Source organism: Salmo trutta, chromosome 7 (assembly GCF_901001165.1).
Source record: "Salmo trutta chromosome 7, fSalTru1.1, whole genome shotgun sequence".
Lineage (NCBI taxonomy): Eukaryota > Metazoa > Chordata > Actinopteri > Salmoniformes > Salmonidae > Salmo > Salmo trutta.
In genome coordinates, this window is record NC_042963.1 from 53,263,149 (window position 1) to 53,284,505 (window position 21,357).

Here is a 21,357-nt window from a genome sequence, read left to right on the forward strand (position 1 = left end):
ATTTCGCTCTAAACCCCCCCCCCCCTCCACCCCCTCCACATGACGCATCTATCTCACGCACGCACCTGTTCACACACACAGTACAGCATGTACTGTAGCTAATGTATCCTTCATGCCAAACCTGCATCGTGCACCCAGGACACACAACAACACACACAGAGAGTTATCCTCCCCATACTAAAGGCTTTGACAACTGCCAGGTTATGTAACAGTGTTTCTGTAGTCGTCTAGAGGACTGGAATATGCTGAGGTGGATGAGACTCTTTCCTAAACAACATGGGGAGCGCCGTTAACAGAGCTCACACAACAAACGAGAAAAGACAAGTAAAACGATTGAACAGAACCGCTCCTTCATATTTCTATCAAGGAGGTTACCATCGTTCAAACCCTCGCATTAAATCTAATTCATTTATTCCTCCCACTTCAGGAGCTAAATTGCCTTTAAGACAATATGAGCATCACAGGTCACATGAATGGGAAATAGTGTCTCTGTTTTTGATACTACAGACATCTTGACTGAATGGAAAAACAAAGCGTCTGTTTTGATTGATTGATTGATTGATTGATTGATTGAATACAAACCTCCTGATAGGCTCAGAGTGCACCAGGGCAGCATCTGTCATCACCTTCATCCATGACTCCATGTCTTTGGCTGCGTCTGTGCAGAAGTAGTACGTCCGCATGTTGGGATGTGTTGCCTGCCAGATCAGAGTGGAAGAGAAGAGAGGGTAATCTGGAAGAGGAAGAGAGAGAACACAGCCGGTTAGTTGACTCAACTGGGACGTGGTCTCTTATACCCCGACTTCATCGAGATTCGAAAGCCAACATTGTAATCAGATCAGTCCGTTTGGTCTAGGGTGGCAATTCCCTCTCCTTTCAAACGTTCTTTACAATAGCACACTCACTATAAAGGAAGGTACAATACAGTACCAGTCAAAAGTTTGGACACACCTACTCGTTCAAGGCATTTTCTTTATTTTCTACTATCTTCTACATTGTAGAATAATAGTGAAGACATCAAAACTATGAAATAACACATATGGAATCATGTAGTAACCAAAAAAGTGTTAAACAAATCAAAATATTATTTATATTTGAGATTCTTCAAAGTAGCCACCCTTTGTCTTGACAGCGTTGCACACTCTTCACATTCTATCAACCAGCTTCATGAGGTAGTCACCGGGAAGGCATTTCAATTAACAGGTGTGCCTTGTTTGTATTTCTATTTTACTTAACCTTTATTTAACTAGACAAGTCAGTTAAGAACAAATTCTTATTTACAATGACGGCCTACAAAGTTAATTTGTGGAATTTCTTTCCTTCTTAATGTGTTTGAGCCAATCAGTTGTGTTGTGACAAGGTAGGGGTGGTTTACAGAAGATAGCCCAATTTGGTAAAATACCAAGTCCATATTATGGCAAGAACAGCTCAAATAAGCAATGAGAAACAACAGTCCATCATCATTTTAAGACATGAAGGTCAGTCAATACAGAACATTTCAAAAAACTTTTAAAGATTTTTCAAGCACAATCGCAAAAAACATCAAGCGCTATGATGAAAATGGGGACTGCTACAGGAAAGAAAGACCCATAGTTACCTCTGATGCAGAGTACAAATTCATTAGAGTTAAACGCACCTAAAATTGCAGCCCAAGTAAATGCTTCACCGAGTTCAAGTGACATCAACTGTTCAGAGGAGACTGCGTGAATCAGGCCTTATTGGCCAAATTGCAGCAAAGAAACCACTACTAAAGGACCCCAATAAAAAGAAGAGACTTGCTTGGGCCAAGAAACACGAGCAATGGACAGTAGACCGGTGGAAAACGGTCCTTTGAGATTTTTGGTTCCAACCGCCGTGTCTTAGTGAAATGCAGAGTAGGTGAATGGATGATCTCCGTTCCCACCATGAAGCATGGAGGAAGTGTGATGGTGTGGGGGTGCTTTGCTGGTGACACGGTCAGTGATTTACTTAGAATTCAAGGCACACTTAACCAGCATGGCTACCACAGCATTCTGCAGCGATACTCCATCCCATCTGGTTTGCGCATAGTGGGACTATCATTTGTTTTTCAACAGGACAATGACCCAACACACCTCCAGGCTGTGTAAGGGCTATTTGATCAAGAAGGAGAGTGATGGAGTGCTGCATCAAATGACCTGGCCTCCACAATCACCTAACCTCATCCCAATTGAGATTGTTTGGGATGAGTTGGACCGCAGAGTGAAGGAAAAGCTGTTGGAAAAGCATTCCAGGTGAAGCTGGTTGAGAGAATGCCAAGAGTGTGCAAAGCTGTCATCAAGGTAAAGAGTGGCTTTGTTTCATACTTTTTTAGTTACTACATGATTCCATATGTGTTATTTCATAGTTTTGGTGTCTTCACTATTATTCTACAATGTAGAAAATAGTAAAAAAAGAAAGAAAAACCCTTGAATGAGTAGGTGTGTCCAAACTTTTCACTGGTACTGTTACTAGTAAAAAGTTTGGACACACCTACTCATTCAAGGGTTTTTATTTATTTTTACCAATATATATATATATATATATATATATATATATATACACAGTTGAAGATGGAAGTTTACATCCACTTAGGTTGGAGTCATTAAAACTCGTTTTCAACCACTCAACACATTTCTAGTTAACAAACTATAGTTTTGGCAAGTCGGTTAGGGACATCTACTTTGTGCATGACACAAGTCATTTTTCCAACAATTGTTTACAGACAGATTATTTCACTTATAATTCACTGTATCACAATTCCAGTGGGTCAGAAGTTCACATACACTAAGTTGACTGTGCCTTTAAACAGCTGGGAAAATTCCAGAAAATTATGTCATGGCTTTAGAAGCTTCTGATAGGCTAATTGACATCATTTGAGTCAATTGGAGGTGTACCTGTGGATGTATTTCACGGCCTATTTTCAAACTCAGTGCCTCTTTGCTTGACATCATGGGAAAGTCAAAAGAAATCAGCCAAGACCTAAAAAAAAAAATTGTAGACCTCCACAAGTCTGGTTCATCCTGAGGAGTAATTTCCAAATGCCTGAAGGTACCATGTTCATCTGTACAAACAATAGTACGCAAGTATAAACACCATGGGACCACGTAGCCGTCATATCGCTCATGAAGGAGATGCGTTTTGTCTCCTAGAGATGAATGTACTTTGGTGCGTAAAGTACAAATCAATCCAAGAACAACAGCAAAGGACCTTGTGAAGATGCTGGAGGAAACAGGTACAAAAGTATCTATATCCACAGTAAAACGAGTCCTATATCGACATAACCTGACAGGCCGCTCAGCAAGGAAGAAGCCACTGCTCCAAAACTGCCATAACCTTTTGGAGAATGTCCTCTGGTCTGATGTAACAAAATATAACTGTTTGGCCATAATGACCATCGTTATGTTTGGAGGAAAAAGGGGGAGGCTTGCAAGCCAAAGAGCACAATCCCAACCGTGAAGCATGGGGGTGGCAGCATCATGTTCTGGGGGTGCTTTGCTGCAGGAGGGACTGGTGCACTTCACAAAATAGATGGCATCATGAGGGAGGAAAATTATCTCAAGACATCAGTCAGGAAGTTAAAGCTTGGTTGCAAATGGGTCTTCCAAATGGACAATGACCCCAAGCATACTTCCAAAGTTGTGGCAAAATGGCTTAAGGACAACAAAGTCAAAGTATTGGAGTGGTCATCACAAAGCCCTGACCTCAATCCTATAGAAAATGTGTGGGCAAAACTGAAAAAGTATGTGCGAGCAAGGAGGCCTACAAACCTGACTCAGTTACAACAGCTCTGTCAGGAGAAATGGGCCAAAATTCCCCCAACCTATTGTGGGAAGCTTATGGAAGGCTACCCGAAACGTTTGACCCATGTTAAACAATTTAAAGGCAATGCTACCAAATACGAATTGAGTGTATGTAAACTTCTGACCCACTGGGAATGTTATGAAAGAAATAAAAGCTGAAATAAATAATTCTCTCTACTATTATTCTGACATTTCACATTCTTAAAATAAAGTGGTGATCCTAACTGACCTAAGACAGGGAATTTTTATTAGGATTAAATGTCAGGGATTGTAAAAACTGAGTTTAAATGTATTTGGCTAAGGTGTATATAAATTCCGACTTCAACTGTAGATATACACACACACACACGCACACACGCACGCACACACGCACACGCACACACACACGTCTTCATGTACTTCTTAAGGAGTGCTGGTGATTCGTTTTGACAGCATCAGTGACTAGTTAATATCCTCCCTGCTTGACCAGATGTATATTTTGGGAGAGAAGATTCTGGCTGACAGCAGGTGAAGAACGTGAGAATCAGTGGGCTGTGGATATCCACACCACCATCACCCATGTAGGCTATCTAAACCCATGACTCATACGATGTGCATACCACTAATATGGAATCAGGACTCAGGACTTACCATGCAACACTTGGACTGGTAAACTGGCAGCCGATTCTCCTCACTCAAGATCCGCTCACAATAGACAAACCAAGACATTGTTAGTGTGTGCGTGGAAGACAGCAGAGAGAGACAGACAAGAACACATTGAATGAGTCATCTTTTTCACAATATCCTGTTTACCAGAGCCTGACAAACAAAAGGCAGTCATTCCTTTGCCATCCACAAATTCATCTGTAACATCAGTCAGTGAGGAATAAGGGCCTTGTTCGCCACAAGAGACAGGAATATGGAGAGTTTAAAAGGGAAGGAAGCATGAGTTTTTACTCACCAATGTAACAACACAATGTGGTCACAAAGACTTAGTAACTTAGTTGTCACGATCTGGTTAGTTATGTTTTAGCGTTTTTTACATATTTATTAAGTTATCTTCGGAACTACCCAGAATGCACTATTTCTCAACGTAATATGAGACCCGGTGCTACCAAGCTAGTTCCAGCTGGCTAGCATTAGCTATTAGCCATGCTAGCACGTGATTACATTCCAAACCAAGTGTTGACGCTGGTGAGCTACTATGTACACCCACTTAGAAGAAACCATATAACCATATAAAACTGCATCTCCTCTTTTCCTGTGTGTTTGGTAGTCGAGCAAGTGAGTGTTGTAGTACTTTTCCGTCATTCGTAGCTAGTGCAGTAATACCCACAAAGAATGGGGTTACGACTCATTTGTGGCCCAAAAAACGAGAAGCTAGCTTTGAACTGGGGACCGGTTTGTCTGGTAAAAAAATGTTTTTATAATAATAATAATAATAATAAAGGTGTAACTTTGCATTGAGACTTTTGATGCATATTCTAATGAAAATCGATATGTTACATGTGGTTATGTTTATGCAACCTACCCTTAACATGTTTTCTCCTCACATGTCAATTGCAGATTCACATGTGTAATTTGCAGTTTGACATGTGAAAACACAAGAGACACTATATGTTCACATGTATCCAATATAAAGTTCACATGTTAACACCACCTTTTCACATAACATATTTCCACCTCACATGTGAATTGAAGAAGGAATTTGCCTTTTCAAGCGTGAAAAACTTTAACCTGTGAAAATCTCATTTGCACCCTTTTAACACGACTGGCATACAGCCGAGTTATCGTCAATTACATTTCCTTTTGTGTTATGTGAAATGCTAATAATTATTATTCCACAGGAGTCATGCAGAGCTCTGCTTCTTCCTCCTCTCCCTCATCTCGTTCTCTCCCCCCTTCTTTCTCTGAGGAAATGGAAACTTGAGTCTGTGTGGTTGGTTCGAGAGACCAAGCTTGGGCAGACTCCTGGGCGTCTGTGTGTGGCTGTGCTGCTTGGCAGGGCTGAGTCGAACCCTCATCGCTCCCTCCCTCTGGCTTTGTAAAGGAACCAGACCAGAGAGAAAGCCACAGCACTGAGAGAGACGCCATTAAATTAAATACAACTGGTTGCCGCAGGACTCAAGAGGCTATTGGAGTGAAACGTTATACTTTAGCTTCTGCCGCTTACTAACAATGCTTAAAGCAGTAGCGGTACATGTCAAAAACAAGCCTTATTTTTCCTCTCTTTGACCCAGACGAGGGTTGTAAAAACTACCGGTAATTTACTAAAGTTACCGGAATCTTCAGTCATTTTTTTTGGTAATTAACAGAAAATCGATGGCAATCTATGGGAACTTTGGTAATTTATACTTGAATAACTTAAAACATGTTTTATTAATATATAATATTCATGTTTTATTGTCCTTGAGTTTCTAGTGGATAGACCATATGGTTCAAGAGAAAATAGCCTAATTAATGAAATAAGCATGTAATCAACAACTGCGTTATTTTTTTATATTAACTCTGCAGCTCATCACAACTGCCAGTTTGACGGTAAAATATTGACAACAAATACTTATTGACATTGCAAAATAAATACAACTTGTAAAACAAATATAAAGGATATTCATGATGAAACACTGACATTAAAAACACCAATGATGTTCACTAAATTTATGGTTTATATTTAGGATAATGTTTTCTAGATTTGTCATTCACTTTTATTTATTATTATTTTTTTTTTAAATCATCTTATTTAACTATTTCATATATTTTACATGTGATAAGGCCAGAGATAATTACAGATACTTGTGATAATCTGAAGTACCCAAAAGGGCCACTAGATGGTTTTGTATAATGGGATCGAACACAGGTCTGTAGTGACGCGCCTCAAGTGCCTTAAGACTGTTCTAAATGGGAAAGGGGGGGTTGCAACTCAATATTAGGAAGGTGTTCTTAATGTTTTGGACGCTCAGCGAATATTGTGAAAATTATGATAATGCCATTTTTGTGTAAGAGCTGTTTGAAAAGTCTGAAATTGTAGCCTTTTTTGGTAGGATGAAGTTTTGGCCAGCCTGGTAATATCACCAGGCGGTATAAGTTAATAGACCAATAAAAAAAAGAGTTTCAAGCCTCTCTGCCAATAACAGATAGTTTTCAGGTTACATATCCCTCCCATTAGGCTCGTCTAATTATAGGCCCCTCACTCGGACCACTCCCAAACAAATCGAACCAACTGGCATTTTCCACCTTCTAATGCATCTCTCACTTGTTTCCTCTTAACTCTGGAATCTCAGACATCAAATAAGTAGTGAGTACTGACCTTGAAGGCATATTTTCTGTTGATGTGGTCGTCGACAGACAGCATGGATATACGAAAGCTAGGCAGGAGGATGCTGCCGAGTATACCCTCCTCTTTCTCATCTGAAGGAAACAAAAACAAACAGGAAACAAAACATGATATGCAGAACCTTGTTTAACCTCCTTCAAAAGTTTATTTATGTAGCAGCTACTGCTGCTGTGAAACAGATCCCTCTTCCTGAACTAGAGGATTAGGTCATTAAGGTAAGGATAGACCTCTTCCTGAACTAGAGGATTAGGTCATTAAGGTAAGGATAGACCTCTTCCTGAACTAGAGGATTAGGTCATTAAGGTAAGGATAGACCTCTTCCTGAACAGGAGGATTAGGTCATTAAGGTAAGGATAGACCTCTTCCTGAACAGGAGGATTAGGTCATTAAGGTAAGGATAGACCTCTTCCTGAACTAGAGGATTAGGTCATTAAGGTAAGGATAGACCTCTTCCTGAACTAGAGGATTAGGTCATTAAGGTAAGGATAGACCTCTTCCTGAACAGGAGGATTAGGTCATTAAGGTAAGGATAGACCTCTTCCTGAACAGGAGGATTAGGTCATTAAGGTAAGGATAGACCTCTTCCTGAACTAGAGGATTAGGTCATTAAGGTAAGGATAGACCTCTTCCTGAACAGGAGGAATAGGTCATTAAGGTAAGGATATACCTCTTCCTGAACTAGAGGATTAGATCATTAAGGTAAGGATATACCTCTTCCTGAACAGGAGGATTAGATCATTAAGGTAAGGATAGATGTAGTTCAAACTATCTAGGTCTTACATGTTTGAAATGTCTTTTGAGACTTTTCATAGCAAAATGAGTATTAGAGGGCTTACATGTGACAAGTTGAACCCCATTTTCCATCCCCCATCCCAGAATCTACGCAACTCTAGCCTGGTCCCACATCTGTTTGTGTCGCCTTGTGTCCCAATGAACGGTTAGCTTTACAGCACAAACAGATGTGGAACCAGGCTAATAACAAACCTCTACAAGAACAAAACATACTGACACAACATGTACATAGCTGAGAGAAACACCAGGAGAAAGAGAGGGACGCTGTGATTGTCACCATATAAAAAAAAGGCAGCAATAGTACTGGCATTCATTCTCTGGTCAGAAGAGAACAACAGGACCCAGTGACAGGGAGGAAGAGATTAGCATCTGTCCATTGATTAAACTCCAGCAGAGAAATAACTCTCACTAAGCCTTATTATGTCCAGCTGAGAGACCATACTGGGTGGAAGTGTGTGTGTGTGTGTGTGTGTGTGTGTGTGTGTGTGTGTGTGTGTGTGTGTGTGTGTGTGTTTTCTGTGAGGCATAAGCTACAGGAAGCCTAGATGCTAACACCCTCTACTACATCCATCCAGCCTACAGGGGCTGTTGCTCTAGTCTCCACACTGAATCATTGAACAACCAAATAAACAAACACAATTCAAACCAAGACAGTTATGCAAAAGAACAACACGGTCAGGGGCTCCGCATTGCAACACAACCATGGCTAGTGTTACAGGGTGCGTTATGGAGAGAGGTTTCAGAGAAAGAAAGAAAGAAAGAAAGAAAGAAAAAAGTTAAAGTGGAGAGAAAGTGGAGAGAAAGTGGAGAGAAAGTGGAGAGAAAGTGGAGAGAGAAAGAGCGACAGAGAGAGGGTTGAGACTTTCTTTGAGTAGTTTGTATGTAGACCGAGGCTGAGAGGTGGAGATGTTGAGGTAGCTGAACTCTGTGTGGCCTCTAGTTGGTACAATACCATACAGAACAGGAAGTAGGAAGAAAGCTGGCTGTCCTGCGGCTCCCACTGAGGCCTGGCTCCAGGATATATCTGTTTCCTCCAGCCTGTTCTGCTCTCCATCCTTCTCTCCCTCTCAGCCTCTTTCTCTCTCTCCATCCCTCCGCCTCCTCTCCAACCTTCCTCCCCCTCCGGGCTCTCCTCTGATTTATTCACCAACACTTGTATTCACACATACCTACCTGGGTTAGCCTGAGCCACAGGAGATAAGGCAGCAAAGTGCAGCAAATGAGATTTCAAATGGTTATGACCCTATAATATAGCCTCAGCCCTCTCTTTATAGTGGCTAGATACTGTTCATTAGATTATGGCTGAATTTAGGCTCAGAAATCATTGATATGAAAGCTGCAATACTCCTCTAAAATGAACAGTACTTTTTAAAGTCCCACGGTGATATTAACAGCCGTAAAGCTGCAATACCCCACTTAATAATATACTAATCTAATGGAATAAACTGGGGATTAAATCTCATCTGTCATTTACATACATTTGTTGTTACACTCCTATCTTGGCCACCAGTAGGCGCAGTGAGTGGCCCATCTAGGACTAAGTCTTTATGTACATCTAGACCCTAGACTATAAACATCCTTCACAAACTATTTACAACCCTTTTCATACTTTTGTTATTAACATTAAAATGCATTTAATTGTCATTTTCTGTCAATGGTCTACACAAAATACTCTGTCAGTGTAAAAAAAGATTTGAACATTTGTAAAAAAAATAAATAAAAAAAAAACACTAACATATCTTGATCAGATAAGTCTTCAACTCCCTGGGTTAATAATGTTCGAATCATCTTTGGCAGCGATTACAGCTGTGAGTCTTTCTGGGTATGTCTCTAAGAGCTTTGGACACCTGGATTGTACAATATTTGCACATTATTCTTTTTTTTTATTCTTCAAGCTCCGTCTAGTTAGTTGTTGATCATTGCTCGACAGACATTTTCAAGTCTTGCCATAGATTTTCTAGCCGATTTAAGTCAAAACTGTAACTACGCCACTCAATGATGTCTTGGGAAGCAACTTCAGCGTATATTTCTCCTTGTGTTTTAGGTTATTGTCCTGCTGAAAGGTGAATTTGTCTCCCAGTGTCTGGGAGACAAAGCAGACTGAACCAGGTTTTCCTCTAGGATTTCGCCTGTTCTTACCTTTATTCCGTTTCTGCTGATGACAAGCATACCCATAACATGATGCAGCCACTGCCATGCTTGAAAATATGAAGAGTGCTAGCAGATACCCATAGACTTCCAGTCAAATTTTGAAGAACATAATTCCTCTTTGACATTATGGGGTATTGTATGTAGGCCAAGCGACCCCCCAAAAAAATCTAAATTTAATCAATCAATTTTAAATTCAGGCTGTAACTCAACAAAATGTGGGAAAAATGGGCTGTGAATATTTCCTGAAGCCAATGTAGTAGGTTTCCATGTCGCCATCTTCCTTTCATAGCGAACTACTTTTGACCAGGGTCCATAGAGCATTATGTAGGGAATAGGGTGCCATTTGGGACACAGCCATACTGTATGTCAGGATATGACCTGCTGCTGTTCAAAAAGGCTTCTGTGTGTTTGAGGTCACGTTGTCTGCACTACATCTCCAAACACCTCGACAACCCAAAGACATATTTCCAAGGTTATCGTTGGTGAACTACAGCTCTGCATTTAATACCATCATCTCAGCACTGCTACAACAGAAACTCTCCCAGTTGAACGTGTCCAGCTGCATCTGTCAAGATGGATCACTGACTTCCAGACAAACAGGACGCAGCACGTGAAGCTGGGAAAAACATCTTTATAACTCTTTATGTTACACCAGGGATCATTATACTAGATTCATGCTCTCACCTCTAGTCACTCTACACCGGGGATCATCAACTAGATTCATGCTCTCACCTCTAGTCACTCTACACCAGGGATCATTATACTAGATTCATGCTCTCACTTCTAGTCACTCTACACCAGGGATCATCAACGAGATTCATGCTCTCACCTCTAGTCACTCTACACCAGGGATCATCAACTAGATTCATGCTCTCACCTCTAGTCACTCTACACCAGGGATCATTATACTAGATTCATGCTCTCACCTCTAGTCACTCTACACCAGGGATCATTATACTAGATTCATGCTCTCACCTCTAGTCACTCTACACCAGGGATCATTATACTAGATTCATGCTCTCACCTCTAGTCACTCTACACCAGGGATCATTATACTAGATTCATGCTCTCACCTCTAGTCACTCTACACCAGGGATCATTATACTAGATTCATGCTCTCACCTCTAGTCACTCTACACCAGGGATCATCAACTAGATTCATGCTCTCACCTCTAGTCACTCTACACCAGGTATCATCAACTAGATTCATGCTCTCACCTCTAGTCACTCTACACCAGGGATCATCAACGAGATTCATGCTCTCACCTCTAGTCACTCTACACCAGGGATCATCAACTAGATTCATGCTCTCACCTCTAGTCACTCTACACCAGGGATCATTATACTAGATTCATGCTCTCACCTCTAGTCACTCTACACCAGGGATCATTATACTAGATTCATGCTCTCACCTCTAGTCACTCTACACCAGGGATCATCAACTAGATTCATGCTCTCACCTCTAGTCACTATACACCAGGGATCATTATACTAGATTCATGCTCTCACCTCTAGTCACTCTACACCAGGGATCATCAACTAGATTCATGCTCTCACCTCTAGTCACTCTACACCAGGGATCATTATACTAGATTCATGCTCTCACCTCTAGTCACTCTACACCAGGGATCATTATACTAGATTCATGCTCTCACCTCTAGTCACTCTACACCAGGGATCATCAACTAGATTCATGCTCTCACCTCTAGTCACTCTACACCAGGGATCATTATACTAGATTCAGCCGCGGGTCAATTTTCTCTTGAGCAGATGGTCCGTTGGCCAGAACATAATTACAAATAATTTAACCCAAGAAGTCCAAACAGATATATTTGGCAAAAACATAATAATTTCTAACTTTGCTTACATTGTATACAATCACATACACTGAGTTCACCAAACACTAGGAACACCTTCCTAATATTGAGTTGCATGAGGGGCATGGACTCTTCAAGGTGTTGAAAGCGTTCCACAGGGATGCTGGCCCATGTTGACTCCAGTGCTTCCCACAGTTGTGTCAAGTTGGCTGGATGTCCTTTGGGTAGTGGAACACTATTGAATCAATCAACTTCCTGGGGGTTAGCGCGGCTGGATCATTCAACTTCCTGGGGGTTAGCGCGGCTGGATCATTGAACTTCCTGGGGGTTAGCACGGCTGAATCATTCAACTTCCTGGGGGTTAGCACGGCTGAATCAATCAACTTCCTGGGGGTTAGCACGGCTGAATCATTCAACTTCCTGCCTCTAATGGGAGGACAGCCTCTAATGGGAGGACAACATCGCATACTCTAGTGGGAGGTCAGTCTCTAATGGGAGGACAGCATCGCAGCCTATAGCGGGAGGACAGCATTACAGCCTCTAGTGGGAGGACAGCATCACAGCCCCTAGTGGGAGGACAGCATCACAGCCTCTAATGGAAGGACAACATCACAGCCTCTAGTGGGAGGACAGTATCACAGCCTCTAGCGGGGGGACAACATCACAGCCTCTAGCGGGGGGACAACATCACAGCCTCTAGCGGGAGGACAACATCACAGCCTCTAGTGGGAGGACAACATCACAGCCTCTAATGGGAGGACAACATCACAGCCTCTAGTGGGAGGACAACATCACAGGCTCTAATGGGAGGACAACATCACAGCCTCTAGTGGGAGGACAGCATCACAGCCTCTAGTGGGAGGACAACATCACAGGCTCTAATGGGAGGACAACATCACAGCCTCTAATGGGAGGACAGCATCACAGCCTCTAGTGGGAGGACAACATCACAGCCTCTAGTGGGAGGACAACATCACAGCCTCTAATGGGAAGACAACATCACAGCCTCTAGTGGGAGGACAACATCACAGCCTCTAGTGGGAGGACAACATCACAGCGGTCAACAAGAAGGCACACCAGCTGATGTACTATTTGCAGCAGCTGAAAAACCTCTAACTCTCCCAGTCAATCCTGATCCGGTTTTACGCATCATTCGTTGAGTCCATCTTCACCTCCTCCATCACTGTCTGGTTCCGGTCTGCGTGTGCCCGCTGCAAGTGCAGACTGCAACGCATTGACCGGTCGGCAGACAGGGTCAATCGGCTGTCACCTGCCCTTCATCGAGGGCCCTTCATCGAGGTCCTTTCACGATTCCAGGGCAAGGAAGCGTGCAGGAAAGATCATCTCTTTCCCTGCTTCTCTGTCAGTGTCCCAGTCCACATTGGGGGGGTTTTCTGTTCATCAACACAATGATTAAAATGGGGCTTCCTCCTTCTCTCATAGTGTCCGGCCAACAGGGAACAGCAGTACAACGTGTGCTACTGGCTCTCCGTTTGATCTGCTATTGACTGAATCTCTCTCACGCTCTACAAATGGTCAGATCCATGAAATATTGACACAGCTGTTCAGAGAGTTTGAGAGTCTCTCTCCTCCCAAAAAGGCCACACTGGCTGTAAATTAATGATCCGGTGTAAGTAGCTACAGTACAGAAGGTCCTTTTCACACAACTAAGCCGAGCCAAACCAAGCTGTACTGGGCTGGCCTGGTTACGCATCCATCATAGTTACTGGAGCTGTGCTACAAAGGACAATGTAGAAAGAAGATATCAGAGCCAGTACCATACGAATGGGGACTGCACTGTAGTGTGAATCAAGCATCGGTCTGCCGTTGGCACTAGAGTCAAGCTGTAACTGTGACCTGAAGCCCGTCCAGACACATAGCTGCTCTCTTTTGTGTGGACATACATCATTATGCTGAGCACTACGATGACACATCTGTGTTATTCCTGATGTCTGTCTGCCCTTCCTCCGCTTTCCCTTTCAGTCCCTGACAGACAAAACCCTGGGTGGCGAGCAGTGAAAAATGCTGTGGCCAGACAGACATGGGGGAGCGGGGAGCGTTGTTTACACGTCCGCAGAGTGGAGGACCGGCATAGAGGTCATGAACTCTGTGCCCCCATCGAAGCGTTTGACTGACTTTTGCCATTGTCGAGTGTGTGTGTGTCTGTGTGTGCATGCATGTGTTAGAAAGCTATGCTATAAACACAGAGACATGGCTAAACGGCAGCATCACAACACCAGGAAGAAATGTGAAAGGTCACACCACAGGTGGCCGTAGACATGGCTGTTAATAGATTCAAGACACCATGAACAAAATGCCTCTTCTGTACCACAAATTCCCTTTCGGTCTGTTGACACAATACAACATGGGAAAAACACACCATAGCTCAGTGTTGTTATTCCATCCTTCAGGGAATCAAGGCTGTACAGACTGGGCGATTATGGCCTAAAAAATCATGTCTCTGTTTTTTCAGACTTATGGGCAATTTACGATATACGTACTGCTCGTTTATTTTTTTTATTTTTATTTTTTTTATATATATATGAGCTTTGTTGTACAATTAAAGGTAAAATACACTGCATATATTATAATGAATTCAGGACGTGTGAAGTTATACCCAGGCTAAATATAAACCTTCCACAACCATCAGACCCACTAATCATTGTATTATTTTATCAAAATAGTTGAACCTGCTTTTTAGCAATAATCACTGATCTGGCTTTCAAGTCTGTTTATGAAATTTCCCTTTTTGTTACAAATTTAACCAGAACCATGCATAATGCACTTTCACTAATGACCAACATCTTGCAGCAGGCATTATAGACAATTAACACAGGTCTTAAACAATCTCTCAAGCACAAGCCCACGTGCTAATGATTAGCCAGCTAATCTTTATATTTCAAGTTTAGCTAACAAGGATCTATCTGCTAGCTAACAAGGATCTATCTGCTAGCTAACAAGGATCTATCTGCTAGCTAACAAGGATCTATCTGCTAGCTAACAAGGATCTATCTGCTAGCTAACAAGGATCTATCTGCTAGCTAACAAGGATCTATCTGTTATCTAACAAGGATCTATCTGCTAGCTAACAAGGATCTATCTGCTAGCTAACAAGCATCTATCTGCTAGCTAACAAGGATCTATCTGCTAGCTAACAAGGATCTATCTGCTAGCTAACAAGGATCTATCTGTTAGCTAACAAGGATCTATCTGCTAGCTAACAAGGCTCTATCTGCTAGCTAACAAGGATCTATCTGCTAGCTAACAAGGCTCTATCTGCTAGCTGACAAGGATCTATCTGTTAGCTAACAAGGATCTATCTGCTAGCCAACAAGGATCTATCTGCTAGCTAACAAGGATCTATCTGCTAGCTAACAAGGATATATCTGCTAGCTAACAAGGCTCTATCTGCTAGCTAACAAGGATCTATCTGCTAGCTAACAAGGACCTATCTGCTAGCTAACAAGGATCTATCTGATAGCTAACAAGGATCTATCTGTTAGCTAACAAGGATCTATCTGCTAGCTAACAAGGATCTATCTGCTAGCTAACAAGGATCTATCTGCTAGCTAACAAGGATCTATCTGCTAGCAAACAAGGATCTATCTGCTAGCTAACAAGGATCTATCTGCTAGCTAACAAGGATCTATCTGCTAGCTAACAAGGATCTATCTGCTAGCTAACAAGGATCTATCTGCTAGCTAACAAGGATCTATCTGCTAGCTAACAAGGATCTGTCTGTTAGCTAACAAGGATCTATCTGCTAGCTAACAAGGATCTATCTGCTAGCTAACAAGGATCTATCTGCTAGCTAACAAGGATCTATCTGCTAGCTAACAAGGATCTGTCTGTTAGCTAACAAGGTAGAACAGTTGAATTGTTATGAACCCACCCTTCTGTCCGTCTCCAACTGTTTGAACAGCATGCTAGCCTGTCCACTTTGTTCAGATGTTGAAATCAAGTGGCCTACCTTGTTGCACATATCTTATATAATAACTGTGTTTTATGCTTATTGGACAATTATAAAACACATACAGCGAGGATAACAGTCTGTGGCTAAAATGCTGCTAGTGGTACGTGGTGCCACAATGCTGCACATAACAAACTGAGCATTCATTTTCCTGAATAAATGTTCATTGATAATCATGTTTTAGTCGTGTCTGTTATTGCAAGCAATTTGAGGAGTTGAGACATAAAAAGGGTATCATTATTAAGGCTAACTTCTCCTCTATTACAGTATTATAATGTCTCCGTGGTGTCCACATGACCCATTCTATTGGGCCAAACCTCAAATGCAAATAGTGAGTCTAAATCGCCTGTCAGAAAGGGACAATTGATCTTTCAACTTTGTTGGCATGAGTGGCAGGGGTGTGGCTTGGTGTGTCTGTGGAAACAGAGAGGAAGAGACAAAGCGAGATGTTTCACTCACCAACATCTGTCCAAAATAAGCCCCATGTGTTTCTATTGATTTATTTTGGACCTAAGCTTGTCACTTGCCTTCCCGCCTTTGGGACAACAACTCCCATTGATAGGGTGGAGACATGAGCATCTTGTCATCATATACACATCTCTGGTGTAAACGGGAAGGTGCACAGAAGGAGCGAAGGAAATGAGACCAAAATGACAACAAGAGGACATAAAAACACTCATAAAATAAAAATAATTATAAAATACATTTGATATACTTGCAATACAGGCATTTGGAATATCACGCAAAAACATATGTTTGGTGTTCGGGTACACGGACATCACTCACCTCTGTAGTAGTACAGACACATATCAGACAGCACAAACCACCTCTTCTTCCATAGCTTCATCCCCGTGCTGTCCTGAAACAACAACAGAAACAGACAGTCACAAACTATGTCTTCATGAGGACATAAACCCCCAAAATATTTAGGACCCCCAAAATATTTCACAATTTTGTTGTAACCCTGAACTAGCTTTTCTTTTAACAAGTAGTCAAAAGCTTGATTAAATAGTTTAATATATGGAATGGCTGTGGATCCCTAAGGAGAGATTTGACAAACTACCCCACCTTCTGTATTTATTGATTTTATTGATGCTGGTTAGCAACGAATATAAAAAGACAAAGGTCTTCAATGTTGAGATTTTCAGATGTTTTTCTCGTTCTGAAGGCTAGAAGCCAGGATCACCAGACAGTCATCTGCTGTTCAGAGGGACGTATGATTTAGTTCATGGTACAAGATGAAGAAGACAAATAAAAGACTGTTGTACACTCCAGATGTGATTACAAGGAAAACACCGTTCCCGTAAGACAGGGAGCATTGTATTGTATTGTTCTGTATTGTTCACAGACACACATACACACCAGTGGAGGCTGCTGTGGGGACGACAGCTCATTATAATGGCTGGAACGGAGCAAACGGAATGGCATCAAACAAATGGAAACCATGGAAACCATGTGTCTGATGTATTTGATACCATTCCACATATTCTGCTCCAGCCATTATGAGCCTGTCCTACCCAATTAAGATGCCACCAACCTCCTGTAATACACAAACACAGTTACGAAAAATAAATTGTAACTGAGTGGGTGTGGAAGGAGAGAGAATGGGGGGGAAGAGGGGGTGAAGGAGGGGAGAAGGGGTGAGGGCGGGAGGGGAGGGGGGAGTGAGGGAGGGAAGGAAGGGAGAGGAAGTGAGTGGGGTGAGGGAGGGGAGAGTAAGTGAATGGGGTGAGGGAGAGGGGATGGGAAGAGGAAGAGGGAGGTGAAGGAGGGGAACAGGGTGAGGGAGAGGAAGAGGGAGGTGAGGGAGGGGAATGTGGTGAGGGAGAGGAAGGTGAGGGAGGGGAAACGGGGTGAGGGAGAAGAAGAGGGAGGTGAGGGAAAAGAAGAGGGAGGGGAACGGGTGAGGGAGAGGGAGAGGGAGGTGCGGGAGGGGAACGGGGTGAGGGAGAGGAAGGGGGTGAGGGAGAGGAACGGGGTGAGGGAGAGGAACGGGGTGAGGGAGGGGAACGGGGTGAGGGAGAGGAAGGGGGTGAGGGAGAGGAAGGGGGTGAGGGAGAGGAACGGGGTGAGGGAGAGGAACGGGGTGAGGGAGAGGAAGGGGGTGAGGGAGAGGAACGGGTTGCGGGAGAGGAACGGGGTGAGGGAGAGGAAGAGGGAGGTGAGGGAGAGGAACGGGGTGAGGGAGAGGAACGGGGTGAGGGAGAGGAAGGGGGTGAGGGAGAGGAACGGGTTGCGGGAGAGGAACGGGGTGAGGGAGAGGAAGAGGGAGGTGAGGGAGAGGAACGGGGTGAGGGAGAGGAACGGGGTGAGGGAGAGGAACGGGGTGAGGGAGAGGAAGGGGGTGAGGGAGAGGAAGAGGGAGAGGGAGGGGACCGGGGTGAGGAAGAGGGAGAGGGAGGGGAACGGTGTGAGGGAGAGGTTTATTGGTTTACTAGGATCCCCATTAGCTTTTGCCGAAGCAGCAGCTACTCTTCCTGTGGTCCACAAAACACACAACATGACAAGCATCTAAACACTGATAGACACACATTTAAAATACAACTACATACAAACAATACAAAAATAACAACAAATAATGTGTGTATCAGTGTCTGTGTATCAGTGTCTGTGTGTCTGTGTATCAGTGTCTGTGTATCAGTGTCTGTGTATCAGTGTCTGTGTATTAGTGTCTGTGTGTCTGTGTGTATCAGTGTTAGTTTGTCTGTGTATCAGTGTTAGTGTGTCTGTGTATCAGTGTCTGTGTATCAGTGTTAGTGTGTCTGTGTATCAGTGTCTGTGTATCAGTGTCTGTGTATCAGTGTCTGTGTATCAGTGTCTGTGTATCAGTGTTAGTGTGTCTGTGTATCAGTGTCTGTGTATCAGTGTCTGTGTATCAGTGTCTGTGTATCAGTGTTAGTGTGTCTGTGTATCAGTGTCTGTGTATCAGTGTCTGTGTATCAGTGTCAGTGTGTCTGTGTGTATCAGTGTCTGTGTATCAGTGTCTGTGTATCAGTGTCTGTGTATCAGTGTCTGTGTATCAGTGTTAGTGTGTCTGTGTATCAGTGTCTGTGTATCAATGTTAGTGTGTCTGTGTGCATGTCCCCTCACAGTCCCTCAGTCTCATGACACGTTTAATTTATTTATTTTTGGTAATTTTCCTCTTCGCTTGAGTAATTGGAGATTGGAAGGGATATCCACGTGATCATGGCTCTGTATAATACTGTGCACTGCTGTGCATTTGTTTTGGACTTGGGGACTGTGAAGAGACCCCTGGTGGCATGTCTATGTATGGTTGTCTGAGCTAAATGTTATTTGATTGTGTAGACTTCTCTTAATAAAACCTAGGAGTGAAGGAGAGGACAAGGACTGCCTCGGTTCTGTTCTCTCTATTGGAAAACTGTGATATTCTCCTTCTTTAAACTCTAAATTCCTTAATGTAGGATTCCAGAACTAGAATCTAGGACTACATTCTGTAACCAGCACGGACACAGAGTGATTTTAACCACACTCATGCCAGTTCTTAAAGCCAGTTAGTTTAAGAGGAAAATCCTCAGCCATAAAAAAAAAAAGTTTCTCTATCTCTACACTTGCCTCTGGGGTGTGATTGGTTGGTTCTGGTGACATTACACTACAATATCACACATACGCCCCCAGTACATTTGAACGTATACAGTCCTGGTGGTATATGTATTTGAACATGACAGTATTGAGATGTATTTGTTCCAGTAATACAATCCACCACCATCCAAGCTCCCCTGCGATTCCATTCCTTCCCAGAATGTCTTGCCGGTGCTTTGAATATGTTCATGGACGAGGTACCATTCTATTCTCAAAACGTCATGTTGGTCGGACAGATCACACACTGCTAGTAATACAGCACGGGCTGGGCATCCCAAATGACACACTATTCCCTATATAGTGCACTACTTTTGGTACTGAGTCAATGTGTGGGTTAGTCGAGGTAATTGAGGTAATATGTACACAGTGCCTTCGAGAAGTATTCAGGCCCCTTGACTTTTTCTCCGTTTTGTTAGGTGACAGCCTTATTTTAAAATGTATTACATTGTTTTTTTCCCCTCTCTACAATTTGCACACAATACCAATGAAGAAGCAAAAACTGGATTTCAGACATTTTTGCTAATTTATATAAAAAAAAAAAAAAACGGAAATATCACATTTACTCAGTACTTTGTTGAAGCACCTTTGGCAGCAATTACAGCCTCGAGCCTTCTTGGGTATAACGCTACAAGCTTGGCAGATTTAAGGAGTTTCTCCCATTCTTCTCTGCAGATCCTCTCCAGCTCTGTCAGGTTGGATGGGGAGCGTTGCTACACAGCTATTTTCAGGTCTCTCTACAGATGTTCGATCAGGTTGGATTTTGATTTGATTTTGGGTTCAAGCCACTCCTGCATTCTCTTGGCTGTGTGCTTAGGGTCGCTGTCCTGTTGGAAGGTGAACCTTCGCCCCCAGTCTGAGGTTCTGAGCACACTAGAGAGAGTTTTCATCAAGGATCTCTCTGTACTTTGCTCCGTTTATCTTTGCCTAGATCCTGTCTAGTCTCTCAGTCCCTGCCGCTGAAAAACATCCCCACAGCATGATATTTATTTTTTTCTGTTTTATTTAACCTTTATTTAACTAGGCAAGTCAGTTAAGGAAAAATTCGGATTTACAATGACGGCCTACCAAAAGGCAAAAGGGCTCCTGCGGGGACAGGGGCCTGGGAATATATATATATTTAAATACAATATAAATATAGGACAAAACACACATCACAACAAGAGAGACAACACAACACTACATGAAGAGAGACCTAAGACAACAACATAGCAAGGCAGCAACACATGAAAACACAGCATGGTAGCAACACAACATGGTAGCAGCAGAAAACATGGTACAAACATTATTGGGCACAGACAACAGCACAAAGGGCAAGAAGGTAGAGACAACAATACATCACGCAAAGCAGCCACAAGTAAGTGTCAGTAAGAGTGTCCATGATTGAGTCTTTGAATGAAGAGATTGAGATAAACCTGTCTAGTTTGAGTGTTTGTTGCAGCTCGTTCCAATCGCTAGCTGCAGCGAACTGAAAAGAGGAGCGACCCATGGATGTGTGTGCTTTGGGGACCTTTAACAGAATGTGACTGGCAGAATGGGTGTTGTGTGTGGAGGTAGAGGGCTGCAGTAGATATCTCAGGTAGGGGGGAGTGAGGCATAAGAGAGTTTTATAAATAAGCAACAACCAGTGGGTCTTGCAACGTGTATACAGAGATGACTTGTTTACAGAGGAGTAGAGAGTGCAGTGATGTGTCCTATAAGGAGCATTGGTGGCAAATCTGATGGCCGAATGGTAAAGAACATCTAGCCACTCGAGAGCACCCTTACCTGCCGATCTATAAATTATGTCTCCGTAATCTAGCATGGATAGGATGGTCATCTGAATCAGGGTTAGTTTGGCAGCTGGGGTGAAAGAGGAGTGATTACGATAGAAGAAACCAAGTCTAGATTTAACTTTAGCCTGCAGCTTTGATATGT

The 21,357-nt window shown here is 42.8% G+C and overlaps 1 protein-coding gene across 3 annotated transcripts in view; it reads right to left on the minus strand.

The window, feature by feature from the left end:
- The window catches only part of LOC115197681 (pleckstrin homology domain-containing family A member 5), a 228,541-nt gene that overhangs the window by 59,229 nt on the left and 147,955 nt on the right, over nucleotides 1–21,357 (minus strand). For all 3 annotated transcript variants that reach the window (XR_003879044.1, XR_003879043.1, XM_029759429.1), the window contains exons 7-9: nucleotides 16,630–16,702; nucleotides 7,087–7,187; nucleotides 583–698 (exon numbers count right to left, since the gene is read on the minus strand). Coding sequence is in view for 1 of the 3 variants with exons in the window: in XM_029759429.1 (XP_029615289.1) it covers nucleotides 583–698; nucleotides 7,087–7,187; nucleotides 16,630–16,702 (290 nt within the window). In the remaining 2 variants the exon portion in view is untranslated. The remainder of the gene's footprint in view (nucleotides 1–582; nucleotides 699–7,086; nucleotides 7,188–16,629; nucleotides 16,703–21,357) is intronic.